The sequence below is a fragment of the Trematomus bernacchii genome, unplaced genomic scaffold, assembly GCF_902827165.1.
Source record: "Trematomus bernacchii unplaced genomic scaffold, fTreBer1.1, whole genome shotgun sequence".
NCBI lineage: Eukaryota > Metazoa > Chordata > Actinopteri > Perciformes > Nototheniidae > Trematomus > Trematomus bernacchii.
In genome coordinates, this window is record NW_022987686.1 from 998,697 (window position 1) to 1,016,742 (window position 18,046).

At 40.8% G+C, this 18,046-nt stretch overlaps 1 protein-coding gene across 1 annotated transcript; it reads right to left on the reverse strand.

The window, feature by feature from the left end:
- Positions 1-252: 252 nt before the first annotated feature.
- Positions 253-16,883, reverse strand: zgc:194930 (uncharacterized protein LOC557813 homolog). Its single transcript, XM_034136942.1, has 3 exons — positions 16,629-16,883; positions 5,875-5,927; positions 253-2,274 (listed from the first exon to the last, which is right to left on the reverse strand). Exons 2-3 carry the CDS (start codon positions 5,904-5,906, stop codon positions 1,536-1,538), a joined length of 771 nt encoding a protein of 256 aa, XP_033992833.1. The 5' UTR covers positions 5,907-5,927; positions 16,629-16,883; the 3' UTR covers positions 253-1,535.
- Between the last annotated feature and the right edge of the window lie 1,163 nt (positions 16,884-18,046).

Below are 18,046 nucleotides of genomic sequence, written 5' to 3' on the forward strand. Positions count from 1 at the left end.
TCTTTCCAAATGTCAGTCAATGGGAAAAATGGCCAATGGCTTTAGGTGACTTGATACAGAAGCGTTAGTACCACCGTTCGGCCTGTATGAAGATGTGTTTAAATGTCCGGCGCGCTGCCAGGGACTACCGGAGAGTCTGAAATCTAGCAAACTACTAGCTTTAAAGCCTTTCTGCACCGTTTACCCTACTACCTAATGATACTACATGAAAATACTGGATATTTTGGACACACAAAGTACATCACAGCTTGCAAATGTTTAAAGTCAATTCCTTTATTTTACAATACAAATATAGTAGAAATGATTTGGCAGGCAAACAATGAGTGATAAGGGGAGTCGCAGAACTCAGAACTTCAATGAGCAAAACAGCGTATTAACACACGCTCACCATCTAACCTCAATCAGTTCCTTATAAGGCACTTAACCAAGCTGCAGGTTGAACTAATGTCATAGGCCAGCTAGAAACACAAAGCCTGACCTGAAAAAACAGAGCTAGTCGGGGAAAAAAACGTAAAATGTTGTGTATTGTAAGTGTTGGCTTGCTCAAAACAACGTATTTTAGTGCAGGATGCAAGTTGAGGAAAATCGTCACGGTTTCCGTTATCTCTCTGACTGGGATTTTAGGTTTTGTCTGGCAGGCTATCGTTAAAAAACTTGGCTCTGTCGAAACTGCTTTATGGTTCTCGTTAAGCTAAGGTTAAAAGGCTGCGGAAACTAAAGTGGTCCCACTCTGTAATGTTGAGCAATCAGTTACATCATTGACAGAAAAACTAAGAGTTGTCAGTGTACATGTATGTGATGATGTAACAACAGTGTGTAAACTAATCTTCCTAAATTTCAAAGTAGATATTCATTCTGCTTAATTATGACGGAATTAATGATGACACAAAAAGTTATAAATAAGGACCGCTTCCTCGTCCTCCATCCTGTTTCTTCTCAGAATAAATCAATGTAAGTGAGGATATTATAAATACAAACCGAAGACATTAACATAGTTATAAAAAAAACATGCGATGACCTTTCCTCTCTCGCCTGCTCAGTGAAACGAGGGCGAGATTCCTGAAGGGACCGCAAGCAAGGACTGTGTGTTCACAATTAGCTCTATGCTAGCAATTAGCATAGCTATGCTCCAGAATGAAGCAAACATCCACCTGTAAAAGGGCAGTATGGACATGGCAAAGCAGTGATTGAGCACATGTTAGGACTGTGGAGTGTTAAACACACTTCATTTAAAAGGTCTGATATCTATCGTCTACAAACCTCTCACTCGTGGCATTTGAAAAGTTGCCTTCTTCACAAGGCAAACATCTTCTGTCAAAGTGTCCAAAATAAAAAAATATACAAGATTTTGAGTTCAAAAATAAATCTGTACTTATTTAGTTTTCCTTCATTCGTTCCATGATCTTTAAAGTTACGTGGTGGTTTTGAACACACCGTCAAGTTGCATTCAGGTCCGTGAGTTTTTTGGTGATAAGATAAGAGATAAGAGAGTACTTAATTGATCCCAATTTGGGACATTTTTGTGAGGTGTCCTGTCACTCGTACTCCTCCCCGGCCGTCGCAGCCTCTAGAGCAGCCAGAGCCTCTGCCACCATCGAGTCCATGACGCTATGCACCTCCCCTTCCTCCTCCTCCTCCTCGTCCTCGCTCTTCATCACCGAGATCCCGCTCTCCACCGTTGAAACGTCCAGACCCTTGGGCAGTCGGAGCCCGTCCCTGGTGTCGGCGGAGGACAGGCTGGTGGTGCTGGTCTGGAGGTCCACCGACAGGACGCTCCCTTCGTCCCCCGTGTCACACAGGTACTCCGGAGTCCCGCCCACTCCCTCGTCTATCTCGTCTGCTGACAGGCTCTCTCTGCCAATCACACACTCCGTTACGCCGTTGTCCCACCTGCTCTTCGTCACATGGCGTTCCTGCTCGGAGAAGCTCCTCTGGTTCTCCTGTCTGTTGGGGTAAACGGGGACTTGGCTCTGGCCTCTTTCCTGCATCACCCACCTGGGTCCCATAGCTTCTGGCTGGATGATGTACAGACCTCCATCTGTCGCCTGCCTGTGGGGCTCGTTGGGTTGTGAGTGCAGCCTGTGGTTGACGTGGTTGTTGTCCACCTCCAGTTTCAGCGTGCTGTCGTTGGACTTGCTGTAGCCCAGGTTGTTGAAGCCCTGCTTCTGCTTCTGCAGCGGGTCGCAGCGGGGGAGTTGGTGCGGCTGGTAGAGCGAGCTGCTGGCAGAGTCCGTCTTCCTCACATCCACCGCCACCGAGGGGTCGTACATGTAGCTGGGAGAGACAGACAGAAAAAAGTACTTTCAAAACCTTTCAAAAGGGTCAGAGTAGGTGGCCACCTCTGGTTCTGAAAAGTGGAGACAATGAGGTAGTGCCGAAATGTTTTTTTTTACTAATGGCCAGCAGGGGGCGACATCACTGGTTGCAAAAATATATCAGTTTGTATAGAAATCTACGAGAAAATCACCCAACTTCCTAAATTATTTACTGTAAATAAATGAAAGTAAAAGGTTGTCTAACAGTTTTAGAAAACAACTGTTGGATAAAACAAAACAAATGGCAGCTGATTATGCGTAGTCAAGTAAATAAAACCAAAAAAAGCTAATAAATGGAAATGAATTCACACTTTGTTTTCTAAAAATAATGAGCACTTATTATGCGAAGAGGGCATTTCATAACAATGTTTTCATTCTCAATCAGATGAATACAAAGCAAACAAGGAAGTGCTTCAAGCCCTATCTGATGGAGAGTTTTCCTACAAGGGTATACGGTATAAACACAAGATCTCACACAGCGCGACAGGTATTAAAGTGTTGGCAGGTGGGCTTTATTTTGTTGACAGAGTAACAGGCTGTCAGACATTACCTGCTGCGAGAGCCTCATGTTTTGTCATTTCATTTGTTTTGAGAGTCGTAACCCCGGCAGAGCTGCCTCCATCTCACACCTCTCCAGGAGCCTCGCTCTAACCTCCTCCTTGTCTCTCTTTCAGCGGCACTTTATTCTAGTTGCAGCTCGCCGTCTACCGTCCCTTAGCACTTCACTTCTCCTTGATCTGAGCGCCTTCACTCGGGTTTTTCCATCTATCATTCTGTCTCAAGATGTCCTTTTCTTTTCGACTCACTGTATTTTTTTAAAATCTCAACACCTCTTTTTTGACTTCACACTATTCTTGTACTTAACAAGGAGAATTGAAAAGTTTCAGATATATAAAATGACTCAATAACAGCTTTTTTTCCACTCCTGGTAAGCAGACACACAACCATCCACCGCCTACACATTTCTAGTCACAAGCTCACACACACACACACACACACACACACACACACACACACACACACACACACACTCACACACACACACACACACACACACACACACACACACACACACACACACACACACACACACACACACGCGCAAACCCCCTCTGACTTAAACACCTCTCGCTCCCTCACCCTGCATCCTCCCCTCTGTCTGCCTTCACAGTGGAGAGCTGAGAAAATGAATGTTTTTCCATTTCTCTCGCTCCTGGGCAGCGCCGCCGCTGAGCCAAGGTGAAATTTGAGGCTCAAGCCACGCAAACAAACACACATGAAAGGTGTAATACAAAAATAAGACCAATGAGTCATGAAGCTGGACATAGGCTGCCAGGAGGAAGCACTTTCTTTCTCCAAGCTATTGTCTGGAAGCAGCCTTTCTGCTACACTTTTTGTTACGTGGTGGAGACAAAAGCCTCGAAATGCTTGGGAAGGTTGAATACATTTGGAATATTAGAGTGACAGTAGTTATCAGACCTAAACATAACCATTTTGAGGACAACAAGTCACTCAGAGGAATGCAGCTGCTCTGTTCAAATGTGCATATAAGTAGATGCATTTGGTTCTTGGGAGTTCCCCCTTCCTCTCTCCATCGGGATTCCCTCTCTGTGGTGTTTTGCTTATGTTAAAGAGTTCTTTTTATAGGATGCACCTCCGTCCTCGATGAAGATGTTATTTGCATATGTTTTAACTGCGAAAGCTCGACAGACAAGTTGCCGTTTACTGCATTAGGTCAAATTGGGATTATGTTATAGGATAAGATTCCTTTGAGCTAATACAACGATAAGCCATCCCTGCAGTATGTGAGCACAATGCCAACTCACGTCTAGCATTAGATCTAAGCTGATTATAATGGTTTGAAATATAATGCAGTCAGTGGTACAAGTTGATTTTATAACAACTTTAGCCTACGATGAACATTTTTGTCGTGAGTACATTTTCATATTAAAGGGGGGCATAACTTGCACGCTTTGTTGCTAGTAATGTTCAAAAAACACATTATTCTTCTCATAGTTTCAATCTGAGTATACCTGTATTCACCCTCTGTCTGAAATGCTCTGTTTTAGCGCCCCCCTCTTTAAGCCCCCCTCCCAAAAAGCCCATACTTTGGGTTGATAGGCACATTCATTTGGGTGTATAATGTCTCTCTAAGCCAGAAGCAAAGGAAACATTGGTAAAGCTACAATGAAAATATAATTACTATCAAGTTAAAAGGAAATATCCAACATAAGGCGAGCTCTCACAAAAAACTTTTGATACATTTAAAAATGGTTAGTGAGGCCTCTGTTTTAGCTTGTTTGGGGTGAGGCTTCATGCACTGCCTTTAAATATGGTCAAGCAACACGTGTCCAAATGTCATATTTTGTGGTAAATGTGAAGAATTCTGACCGCTAAGACTCACTGTTTTTATTGTTTTGGATCAAATATACATTAAAACTAGTTCTGGAGATATTTCTTTTTGCCAGCGTCCCAGAAAACATTCAAATATTTTCTTTTTCAAAATAAATGCATCAGCCTGGAATGTGTCAGCTTACAGAGACTGAATTGTTGACCCAGTAACCTAAAAGCCCACCCTGCCCAACCCTAAACACCACTAAGCCCAGAAATGTGACACTCCAGACAATAACAGAGGTATGTGTGTGTGTGTGTCGCAAGCATTCACATGTGTGTCTTTGACATGGGAAAGGAAAGAAAAAGTGAGGAGGGGGATTACGGCTGTGGTATGCGAATCCCAGTGTGCCTTTTCATTAATCTGCAATCAAAATCGTTTCTATCTCCTCGCTCACCTCAAAAAGCACCGTGATGTCAGACCCTGACAACGATGCCGTGTAGGCTTTTAATGAGCAGACAGTCCTGCAAGGAAATACAGTAACCAAGGGTGATGGCTATTGGCATATTGACTCAGTTTGCACAAAGAGCCCACGTGAGGCTCAGCGCAGACATATTATAAATGGACCCTTCACTATCTGCATGAAACGAGACAAGAAATCATTATGTGGGCAAGGAGACATTTGAATTGTCCCTGTTCACCTGCAGATAAGGAAATCTAGTGAGAGGCTGTTAGTGAGGAGGCGGACTGGATATTTATCGTATGCTAATATAAAGAGCTAACACGAATTAGCGCTTAAAATAAGTTGATTTATCAGAAGGACAAAGTGTTTAATGCTAAAATGCAGTTATCATGTTCCCCATTGTAGTTTAGCACATTAGCTTGCTAGCATTTAGTGGAGCTAAATCTAATAAAGTTTTTCTAGTAAAAAAATGTTCACTGTAAGGTCTGTAAATTATTTAAATGGAGAGACAGTGTTTTTGGATCCCTTGTTATACTTTATTTATACTTCTTCAATCTAGTGAGTACCACAACTGAAAGACCTCCATGTCTTGGGGTGAACATCAAACATGAAACAAAAACCGTCTAGATGTCACTAGAGGAAAGTTAAAGAAATGGAGTTTGAATGAACCAATCATATATCAGTTAAATGAAGTGATTGTAAGATTGTGTCCTGTCAGTTTCTCTTAAAAAGGATCCCAAAACAAAACAGAGGTAATTACTCACCTCTTTATCATCCTGCAGCATTGGCACCCCATTTGGCCAGCTGTGTAGTGGAGCTGTGGAGGGACATAAACAAAGACATCAGGCAATCTGAAGCAGCAAAACTTCTATGATATATATTTTAAAGCAGGTGACATTTGCCATCAATGTCCAAGCTATAGAGGCTACATTCATTCTTCAGCCACAGGAACTACAGCACGCACTTTGACAGATTGCGAGATGCTATTGATCGGACGGTTCACCACCTCTGACATGTGAGCGGTTTTTAAATGAGCGCCCTCTCGAGGAATTCGTCTCATCACTCACGTTTTTGCTTTGCCCTTGGTCCCGACGGTGTTTGGACACAAGGATGAAAACTCTGTCTGCCTGAAGCACCGATAAAGATGTTATTGCCATCCATCACTGTTGTGTGTTTGTGTGGCAGTGTGTGTTGTGGAGTGTGTGTCTACGAGTGACCTTTTCTCTCCTGGTGGTGTGTTTCTCTAGGCTTTGGCATTTCATTGCCTGGGTAAATAATTAATCACTGAGTCTTGAATGGGTTTGTCTGAGAGCGAAGGAGAAGCAGATAGAGGACACAGTATCTCTTTGTGGAAGAAAGGAAAGATGTCTGCCCACGAGACGTTTCTATTCTTAACCCCAACTTTCTGACCCTGCAGGTCCGTCCTTTACCTTTGGTCCAATCTTTCAACAGTGGGATGAGTTCAATAACTTTCGGGTGCTGCTTCATTTAATTACAAATACTATCAAAGCACATTATGAACAACAATATTTCTTTAAAAGGATAAGTCTGTATTGTATTTGTCATTTGACCTTTGCTGGGAGGGGCATTGGTGTTGAACATATCAACATAGCAACACAGGCGGTACTAGTTGGTGATTCATTGTTGTTTTTTCATGAGATTTGTTAAAAAGTGTGAGGCAAGAAGAATGTGATTAAGATGCAGTAAGCCCAGGCAACTATGATGCAATAGGCTTTAGTTATGTAGAGCAACGTCATTCAACATGTAAGCATTAAAAAAGCAAATCTAAAGAGGGGCTGTTCACTAACCCTAACCCTAACCCTACCCGAGTCAGCGTTTTAGCGCTTTGGGTTTTCTCAAGCTTTTGGTTTAAAATGTCTTTGGACAAAGAAGCTAACGAGATGTTCACGTATTGTTCTACGACTTCAAATATGTGAGTAAATTCCCCACTGGTGAATGTCCAAAGCTTTTCCATGTCCTAAAAGAAAGGTAGCTTAAAAGTGACTAAATACGATTACTTAACGTCATCAAGCCACACACGAATCCGCCTGTAGCATAAAGTGATAGTCAAGTACTGAGTTTATAGCCTGATGTTAGCTTTTCACTTCTGCCCATTACATTCAGGCTTGAGCAATTATACATGGTGTCAATATGTGGAGAGTATCCCTCTGAACAGATGTGTGTTTGCCACAATATTCCAAAAACCATGGAAAAATCCCATTGCTTTTTTGTTGAGGCAGCCATTGCTTTTTTGTTGAGGCAGCCATTGCTTTTTTGTTGAGGCAGCCATTGCGATGCTAACTTCCAGGTTGGCCTACAACAACACGTAAACACTGCGCCACTCTTTGTGAGGCCGCATTGTTTGAACATGAAAGACCGTGTTGTTTGTTCACAAAGCAGCAAAGCATGACTTTGGTTTCCCGAGGCGTCTCATCACCCCTGTACAGGTTTGCTTCTACGCACCACAACATAAAAAAGAGCCAAACAAAGTCAGCTCAAACACAGAACGAATCTCAAAATACACTCCTCTTGTCTTTGAGCGGCCTCTATTCTCTCCCTGCCCTTCATAGAAACTAGGTGGACTGTAACCGAGCTGAAACAATCCCCAACACACATTCAACATTTGAACCGCCACACGTTCGCAGCTACTGTTGAAGAAGCCAAGAGGGTGTAGCATGAAAAGTGCAATTAGGAGATTCAGTGGTGCTTTAAATAGAGGACCCTGTTCCACACGGTTGCACCCACCAACCAAGAGTCCCTTATCTTCCAGTAGGGGGGTAAGACAGGAGGTAATTTCCCAGCGGGCATCGGGAACTATCACACTAATGGAGTGCCGCATCGGTCCCGGAAGAAGTCACTATCAGCTGACTTTTACAATTACTAGTCACATTCAAACAGGTTAATAATCATCTGACGGGCTCCAACTCCCAATCGTCTCATGCTGATTTCCCCCTCCACCAGATTTCCTCTTTCTGTTGTTTGTTGTGCGATGGTTGTTGCGTTGTTGTGCATTATGTACATCTCATATCTCGGTGATATGTGTCTGCCTCTATCCGCTGTCTTTACCCTTAGGGATGTTTTAATGTGCTTGCGGGCTGCCTGGATGCGTTCGGGGAACTTCATCACAAATCCGACTACATATCTATTTGTTGAAATGAATGGCCCTAAACCCTGTGACATAACAATCTCTGACTGGATTGTTGTGAATTAATTATGAGCTTGAATAAGTTTAGCTCCTTTCCTGGCACCATGTTTTCACTACAGATAAAAACACGGTGACAGTACATGGATTATTAAATGTTGTGACAGCGGGGTAATTAAGCAATAACTTCAAGTTAAATGACGCACATTTCTCTTAATAAAATACGGTTACATGAAGGGTAAACTAAAACAGTTTAATTAGAATTGCATTAATAAACTATTGTCCAAGTTTCACAGATAAAGCTGCCACTAAAAGGATTGGAGACTGCTGACTACATTTATATCTTTTAGCCTGTAGCTACGGAGCCAGAACATTTTACAGTACACATAAAACAAACAGTAGCACTAAGATATGCCTTGTATAATACATATATTTCTTAAAAACATTTCAACCCGCAGAATAAGTGAATGATGAATAGTCCGTTTTTTTTATAGTATGTGACCACTAGGTCCCTTCAAAGATATAGCATTAGAAACAGGAGGCAAAGACAAAATGGAACAAGATGATCTTTCCAAGAATATTTACCCCTGCAGTCTATCTCATGACTTTCCCTCTCATGTGTCAAATCATGGGAACATAACAAGCTTGGATATAATGAAGCACTTGTGGCAGGGATGTGACGTAAAACACACTTCTTCTTCATCTTACATAAGGCCGCGTGTTTACTCAGCTCTTGGTTGTTGGAGTTGTATTATTACTGACTAAAACAGGTGCAATTCAATGTTTTAAATCAGGGGTGTCCAAACTTTTTTCACCGAGGGCCACATACAGAAAAATATACGAAGGGCTGGGCCACTCACTAGAGGTGAGGTATATTGCCTCATACGTTAAGTTATAAGTTGGAAAAGTCAATCCAATGTAGGTCAATTATTCTTGATACTTGAAAATGCTTTAAGAAAACAACAGCCTACATCACAGCTCTCCAGAGGGTTTACTTGACTTTGTTAGCAGCTCAGTCCTTAAAACAGAAGCTTCAGATTGTTTATAATTAGGGGAAATATGAAGGGTATATTTCAAGGTTGTTATGTACATTTGTTAATGGGCTTTTTTCTTATCAACTTATATTGTTAGAACATGTTTTCAACTTTAATTGACTGAATTTATTTGAAAATTGGGTTTATTAACACATGAATACTACTGTGTAATATATTTGAACATATATATTTAAGAAGTAAGACAAGCGGAAGTTTATTTTACTTAAGTCATTATACTTTTTTAATTTGCTGAGTGAGGGCCGATTCAAAATGGTCCAAGGGCCGCATTTGGGGGCTGTAGTTTGGACACCCTTGTTTTAAATGAAACAAATTGTCTATGTTTCTGTTTCTTACATAACGAGGACACACCATCCCACAGGCCGACTGATGGTTGGCTGCCTGGGTCGGAAAAAGCTGGTTTGCATCCTCGTGGAGTTGGGTTGCCAATTTGCAAGGCAAAAACTCTCTCAGTGTGGCCTGGGTGCTGCCCATGTGACTGCAGAGCTACCTCGGGCTGAGCATCCTGCTGCTGGTCAGTAGGAAGAGCTCCTCAGGGCAGAGATACAGTCACACTGCCATCTTAGCTTGTTACATCACAAATCACTAAGTGACATTAGCGTCAAACGTCGAAGACAACTCCCAAGATCTCTGCCTGAAGACAAACATGACTAACAAGGCGGGCTGACTTATGCTCTGGCTCCACTGTGTCTACTCACAGCTGTCATCTTAGCACCACTGTGTTTGCAGAGTAAATAACTTTAAATACACAGAGAAAAGTGGGAAAACCAGTGTGGCATGTTAAAGATTACACAGCGAGAAGTAGGAAAACCAGTGCGGTATTAAAGAGTTCCCCATGGTCCTAAAAGTTAGATTCTTTAGACCGAAGCTGATTCAATGCAAGTGGTTCGGCCAAACTTGAAGCGTAACAACTTCATGAAAAGATGATGAGAGATGACGTCTTTAAAGCGCTTGCTTTGCCCATCAAAATGTTGACACATGAGACAGAAAAGAGCAGCACATTCTAACAATTTAGCGGGTGGAAAAGGGAAATCTTAGATATTAGAGTTTTAAAAAATGACATTACATTTGATTCTAGCTAACAACCTGCCCAAACGCAACCCACAACTAGATACTTTGTTGTGTAGCTGAAGTGTTTTTACTAATTAAGTAATGCACTATTTCAGTATTTTATCATTTTATGCCTTTACTTTATTTAACTCCAAGTATCCAGAACACCTCTTTTTATTTGTATGCTTGTCATCCATCACATCCATCGTAATGGCTAAGCTTGATGAGCAAGGCAGGATGTGAGTTGTAACAACGCCATGTACACCTCACAGTATTGAGGAATCTATCCAGCAGGCTTCACAGTAACACCAGCATCTGACTCAGATTCACAGCAGCATATCCAAATGACCAATCATGTTGTTTCCCTGGAGACTTCCCAAAGTCATAACGAGATCAGGAATTCAATCTGTGCATCAAATGGCTATCATTCATTCACATATTGGCCATTGTTGGCCAGCTATAACAAGGCTTTATCTGCTCCCTGTGCTATTCAATATCTTATATATTGCTCCTGTTTTATGATAGGGAGGACCGGAGGACGATTACTGAAGGGGAGAGATATGTCAGCTCTGGCAGCCTGGCCCAGCTCCCGTTCCTTCACTTTCGGAGTTTTCTCCGGGGGAAATTGAAACATTTCATCTTGGAGAAACAGGTGCAATAAAACTGAGATTGCTGTAGAGTGTCCCCTAAAAGTGGACTGGATTGAAATCCAGGGGATAACGCTGGACCTGGCAGTCAGAGTCAATATTGAACGATTGCTGTGGGTGGAGAAATTCCTCAGGAAAGATACGGCTTAACATAATTCTTCCTCTGGAAAGAGTCCAGCTGAAATGTATTTGACCTGTTAAGAGTTTAGTTTAAAAACAGTTATTATGCGGGGAAGGAGTGGTTACTTTCACACTAATTGAAGGGTTTCATTACCAGAGAGGATTATACTGTGAGCTTCAGAGGTGCTAGAAGGCAGATCTTTTTTTAACCTTTGAACAAGAGAAGTAAACCCTGGCGGTAGCTTCATATTTCATGGTTAGCACACAGAGATGCGATTGGTGTGTTCTCATATAACTCCTTGCAAGGAAGCATATTGATGTCAAACATATTTCTGCCAATGGTTTCACAATATGTACAGGTGTTGAAAATGTAGCATCGCTCAAAGGCAGTACAAAAATAAGATAGCAAGAGTGCAAACATGTAAACAAGAGGATATGTTTTGTGAGGAAACACAGGGCACCTTCAACCCCACTCTATATGTACATTTGAGCATTGAGATTACCTCCATACGGTTCTCAACATGGCGATGGCTGAGCTGGCTAACGATGCTAACACTGCTAAAGCTAACGGTGATAACCTGTTGGGTAACTGGATGGGGAGGGTGCGCTATGCTTCTCTGTCACAATGCCATTGGTCACTATCAACGCTTAATTGACGTATGTGCACAGAGCAAAATGCCAGTGATTGGCTCGCTATACACAGGGACTAGTTGTCGGAGCATCTATGTAAAAAAAATGACATTTGGATTACATAGAGAGATGTATCTGACACCATACCCTCCATAGCAAATGTGTTGTTTCCTGGAGTATTTCTGCTTTAAATGGTGAATAATGAGGATGAAAATACAAATAAATAGGTGTACTGATTTGATCTTCGTTTTCTCATACGACCTCAAAACTAAAAAACACTCTCTAAATATAGTCATCCTCCAGCATATCTGATGACGATTATTTTTGTTTTGCCCTTGGACGACTGAAATCTATCCACAACCTTTTTCCTGTCTAACCGAGGGTTTGAGTTGCGGGTCTAAACACTGCACATACCAAGAGTATGAAACTACACACAGGTGGACGAGGATTAGAGAGCCTGAATAACTTTAGAGGCCTCCTAATAGATAATACACATTTTTCTCTTATCTTCGGACAGTAATTGAATGCTCATTCGGAGAGATGTTGCCCTGAGGTGTAGATATGAATATTTCTCTCGAGGGTCTCTGGTGAACTTTACAACAAAGGAGTCTTTCAATACAAGGACCCCGCTGTTGCTACATAACTCGGTCCCCTGATGGAACTGTAATGTAAACTGAGTGCTACCTTTATAAAGCATAATTTATATCTTGACACCTTCTGGTCAGAGTGTTTGTCTGTGTTTTGTGTGTGTGAAGGTACAGTGAGAAGAGAGATCATGTTAACGTGGGAGGGGTTTGTTGATGGAAAAGTGGGCGAACTGGTCTGACATCCATATGATGGTCTGTTGTTGTTTTTCTATACTTATGGTGAGTTTTATCACAGCTGCCAAGACAGGGCAGACATAATTATAGTGGGAATCTTCATTGCTACAATGGATGTTTGTCTGGCATGCTAAATAAAAAACTGAGGGCTTCCTTGTCAACATTTTTTATTTTGTGGTGAATCCTACAAATTGAAAACAAGGTCCCCTTTCTCTAATCCGATCTAAAAAGCTGCAAAGATGAACTGTTTAGCCTTGAAGCAAGAATTTGAAGCATATCTATTTTAATACCACTCCAAACTGAATATCTTTGGTACTAAACAACACTTTATAGACATTATTTTGGGCTCTGGACCTACACAATTGAGTTCCTTTGAGGGAAGACAAGATTGTGAAGCCGCTTGTCTACATAGCTGCCTTGCGTTTTTCCAAAACAAAAGAGCATGATGGGTCTCAGGATGACATAAGCTGTACCCTTTTACTGACATAAGGGCAGATGTTATCACTGGAAGTTGCTCAGAAAGATATGCGGAGGTATCACAATATCTCAACATTCCATTTAAGGCGATACATAATGATATGGAAATATTGGTGAGCCCCAACGGATGGTATAAAGTTGCATCCCTTATTTAGTACTTTGAAAAGCAAATGGTACAGTAATCCAGTCTTTCTTAATATCATATACAATCAGCCTGGTGCTAATTTAAACCTGATCTAAAATCCATTCCATTTAATTCAGCTGAAACTGGCTATTAATCCCATATCACAAATAAAGAAGAAGCACTTATTGGCAGGATTTCCTTGTAGCTGCCGGTGTTACCTCTGCTTTTCTCTGCTGAGAGAGAACTGCAGCATTCGATAAGCTTGTCAATTTAGCCTCTTATCAGCTCTGAGGCTTTTCAAATCAGCCTGAAATGTCAATACACCGTTCTAAAGTCTGAACAATGACAAGAAAAAGTGTCGCTGTCTCACTCGCTGCTTTATCCAGCTTTTAATAACCTGCATATACAGTAAATGAGATAACCTCCCACACCTGATAATGCTTCCCATAAAAGAGCGAGTGATGTCAGAGTGATGTTATTGTGTAACCACAATGAAACACTTTTAAATATCTGTCAAATCATAATTCATTTTCAATTGATTTGGATGCGACGGGCTCACCTTTAACTGTCTTATATGAATACGCCTGGTTTGATCAGGCAAGCGTATCCATGGTGAGTTGTCATGCCGACCAATTTATATTAATTTAACACTCGTAATGGATCAATTTAGATATGGATTTTCCGCCTACACAAGCAACTTACTCTACTCAAAGTAGTCCATGTACATTTTGGGAGGTCAAGCTCCAAACTTCTTTTTATTTGGCCTTGAGCTGCAGTCCGATGAAAACAAGCCCTGTCTCTTCTCTATTACCCAGCAGCCCTCACTTATCAATACCCCCCCCCCCCCTCCTCTCACACTGCAAACAGACCTGCTGCTGTTTTCCACCCCGTGGATCCTCCTGAGCCAAGAGCTCTTGATTGTACTTTAAGCGAGTAAACAAACCTACGAAGACCTCGCTTTTATTTCATATAGAGCCAGTGATGCAGCTGTAAATAAAACAGGGGCTAAACAACATTTTTAAGTGGGTCTAACCATTCAAACAACTATAATGTACACATTTCCTTTTTGTTAGTTTTTACGGGGATATATTTGCATACATTATCCAGGTTAATATTTACAGTAAGTGTGAATATACAAGTCAGTTGAATAGTTGAATAGTGTGTTTTCTGATATAGTATAAGCAAAATAATCAATGTAATTCCTCATTAATCATTAAATAAAAGTATCTATTAGTAGCAGCTTCAGATAGTTTCTGTTTCCTGTTTGATTTTGAAATGCCATGTGTCATGGTCTTGTTTTACTTCCTGTGTTTTCCTGCCTGATTGTGTTCACCTGCTGCCCCTTTTTCCCCCTCTCCAGCTGAGTCTTTTGTTCTTTGTCAGTACTAGATGTTCCTGTCGGTTCTCCCTGTGTTCCTAATCCGCTTCTTGTGCTCTATGGTCTGTACAGGTTCAGTTTTTATTTCTGCTGTTTTGCCTGGTTCCCCTGTTTTTGTGTTAAACTGTTTTTTATGTGTATCCTGCCATCATCTTTGTAATGCTTTTAGGCCCAACACCCTGTCAAATCCTGACAGTAACACAAGACAACAAGACTATGCAAAAGTGCCCAAAAATATATATATTAATAGGCTTCTGTCTGTTTAGGAGCGGCAGTACACTCCCTTATCTGTTACATATTATAAAATGTTCTTGGAAATTCATTACACAATCTTTATCCGTGCAACAACAGCATTGAGATCTTTTCTCCTGTTTACATCCTGTTTCAGGTCGAGTCATCCATCCTGCTGCAAGGCAAACTAGCCCTTGGGCAAATAATATTTGCATACGCTTTTAATGGCTTGTTTTGTCTAATAGGCTGCCACATGGGTGGAGTCTGCCTCTAAAGCCAGGAAAATGTGTTTTCCAAACCGCAGCTGAGCATATTGTGTAAATCAATTGTCAGGATGTTGTAAATCTAACCTGACTTGAGGTAAAAAAAAAAACTGACCAGAAAACCATCACGGAGTTTAAAGAGACATTTGATATATGAGAGCCGCTTGTAGACGGCGGTTAACATGAGTGTTGAGAGATAAACGGCAGACAGGACTGGTTTGCGCTCAAGCATCAAGTTTGTGTGCCTTTTTAAACGACCCAGGGTTCAGCGGGGCTACGTGTTAGATGTGCAAACATAGCCCAAGGCCGTGTACAGGAGCTCTGGTTAACTAATTCAAGACCACTCCTCGGCCTCTCCACTCCATCCTAACAAAGAACAAATGCCCTCCATACCAGCCCTCCATTCACTCATTAACTTCACCTGCCTGCAGTGAATGTGTTCAGGCCTGGATGGAATTTATCAGCGTCTGTGTGTCACTTTAACAACATTGTAGGGACATATTGAAACTTTTAAATATTTAGTTTTTACACAGATACACACATTTATATTCTACTACAGCTGGTATGATTAGAGAACAGAAACTGATTGGCTAACATTTGCTTGCACCAGCTTTAGACATGTTTTACAGAGATTAGTTAAAAGGCCAAAAATGATGTCTTTAAATATTTAGTTTTGTCTGTCCAAACCACAAAGATGTTCAGTTTAAGACGATATAAAACAGAGAAAATGATACTGCAAAAGCATATATTAGAGAGGCTATGTAAAATGTGTTATTTATGATTTTTCTGTCGATGAACAGTTAGTCGTCTAATCATTTCAGCTATGATTTAATATATATTACGGCTACTGAAATATATTTTGGCTTTTGAAATGTTCGTATAATAAGATGTTTTGATAAAGAAATGAATCAATAATGCAAAAGATCCTAAGTTAGATATAAAACAAACACATGATGGGCTTTTTACAGCCTGATCACTATCTGAAGGCCAACACAATATTTTGAAATATATAGTATTTGTCTACCATAATTGTATTACAAATAGGGACAATAAAGATTAAAATGTATAAAAGGATAAATTATCAAATACAAATATGAAAACACAACTTATTTGCTTTCTTTTAGTTACACTCATGCCTACTGACAGTTCATAAACGTATTGATAGCTTATATGAATGTATTTTTTATTGTATAGTGTGTACTAACAGCCATATGCCATTAAGTGCAGGTGTGGAGACAACATCTCCATTGTCAGTGTCAAAAACAACATTTTGCGTAGGCTATCTAAAAACAAAAGCGTAAAGGGTCTTATCATAACTTTAATTTACCATTTAATAGAGCCTTATAACAACCTTATTATCTATAGCAAGGTGACGTTATTGTATTTCTTTGTTTTTCAAAGCGACTCGGCATATGGCTGACATCACCACTCAGGGCTCACCTGTCGCTGTGAGGAACCGTCGAAGCTGAGCTCACCACGGTTTAATAGCGCTTCAACAACACTTTCCCCACTCTTTAAAGTTAATTCAGAACATTATTTTTGATGTGAGAAAGCCTTAAAGGATAGAAAATGTTTCGACCTACCTGTTGCGCTAAGCGAAGGTGTGGCACTTTGCCCTAGGTATCAAAAAAGCACGGATAACTTCAGCTGTCATTTAAGTCTTCTCGTTCGGTCTTTTACTGAGTAGAAATCAATACACGTGTAAAAGTAAAGCTCCATTGAATTTCTTCTGGCTGGATAAGACTTCTTTCCCTGTGTTTGTGTTGTTTTGGAGAAGAGTTCCCCCCCCTCGGTGATTCCACAGTCCCATGCCTCCTGTCTGAACACCGTCTGATGGTTAGTTAGCCTGGGAAACTAGTCACTAGTGGACCACTGTCAACGTAAACAAGGTGAACTACAACTGTTTCCGGTCACAACTTTCAAAAGAAAACTCCTGTACCCTGAGAAACTTTTATTATTTACTGTATCTATCAAATATATAGTTTACTGAACTATCTGCTTGGTCTTTTAACACTGTAGTATTACTATTTACTTCAGTCCAGAGTACACCTTATTCCTACGTTGTTGTTTTTTTGTAATTCAAATTCGTATTGAATTTTCCTTTCAGAACAAAGAAACATTGGTATACCATTATTATACCTTATGAGCCTTTAATATGCTTGACTTCCTGTTTTGATGTTGTAAAGTGTCCAGCTTGACTCAGCTTAACCTGACAGCCTCTTCACAGTTTGATCATATGACTTGGATGCGATTAGTGTGGAATAACCCCTTAACACTTGCTACCTACTTAACAAAACGGCCTCAACCCAGAAAAGGGAAAAAAGAAAATTAAGTCTTTGAGTGTGAGCCTGAAGCATGTACTGAAAAAAATTACAACATAGTTATTGTGTTGTAATATATATTTGTACGTTTAACCTGTTTTCATGTTTTTTTGTGTAGTTTTGCTGATTTATATGCCTTCATAAACACATTCCTTTCCTGGGAATGAGACAATGGAAAAACCGGGTTGAGTGTTTACAGATACACAGACCACAACGTTTTATTTGGTGCTGCCTCATGAAGATGTTTCAAATGATAACACTAATGTAGGAGTAATTGGGTTAAAGGCCTTGTCTTTCTCCGGTGTTCTGCTTTTTAGTGCAAACTTATCTAAACAACTTGTGACTGTAATGTGCTCAAAAGTAAGCCAGTGTTTTTGTGTCAACTTGTTTGTCTGTATAACACTTTTTGATTACTACCAAATCTGAGATTGAAGGTATAAACAGTTTCAGGCACAGGCTTATGGGAAATAAAATACTCTGAATATCATTGAAAAACATTGGAGATGTTTTTCCTGCTCTGGCTGCGGATGACAGGATGGCGGCTAACATTCTGGCACGGATGCAAAACATGACAACAATGTGACACATCAAATGCAAAATAGAGCCCTTCTAGACAAAGATAGGGCCAGTGGTGGCGCATAAATGCCGTTCTCACTTCACTGCTTTCTCACTTTTTAAAA

Excerpts from the sequence above, each read along its gene's own strand:
- zgc:194930 (XM_034136942.1), bottom strand. The coding sequence starts at position 5,906 with ATGGGGTGCCAATGCTGCAGGATGATAAAGAG. Across the intron at positions 2,275-5,874 it reads TGCTGCAGGATGATAAAGAG|CTACATGTACGACCCCTCGG; the intron begins GTGAGTAATTAC and ends TGTCTCTCCCAG.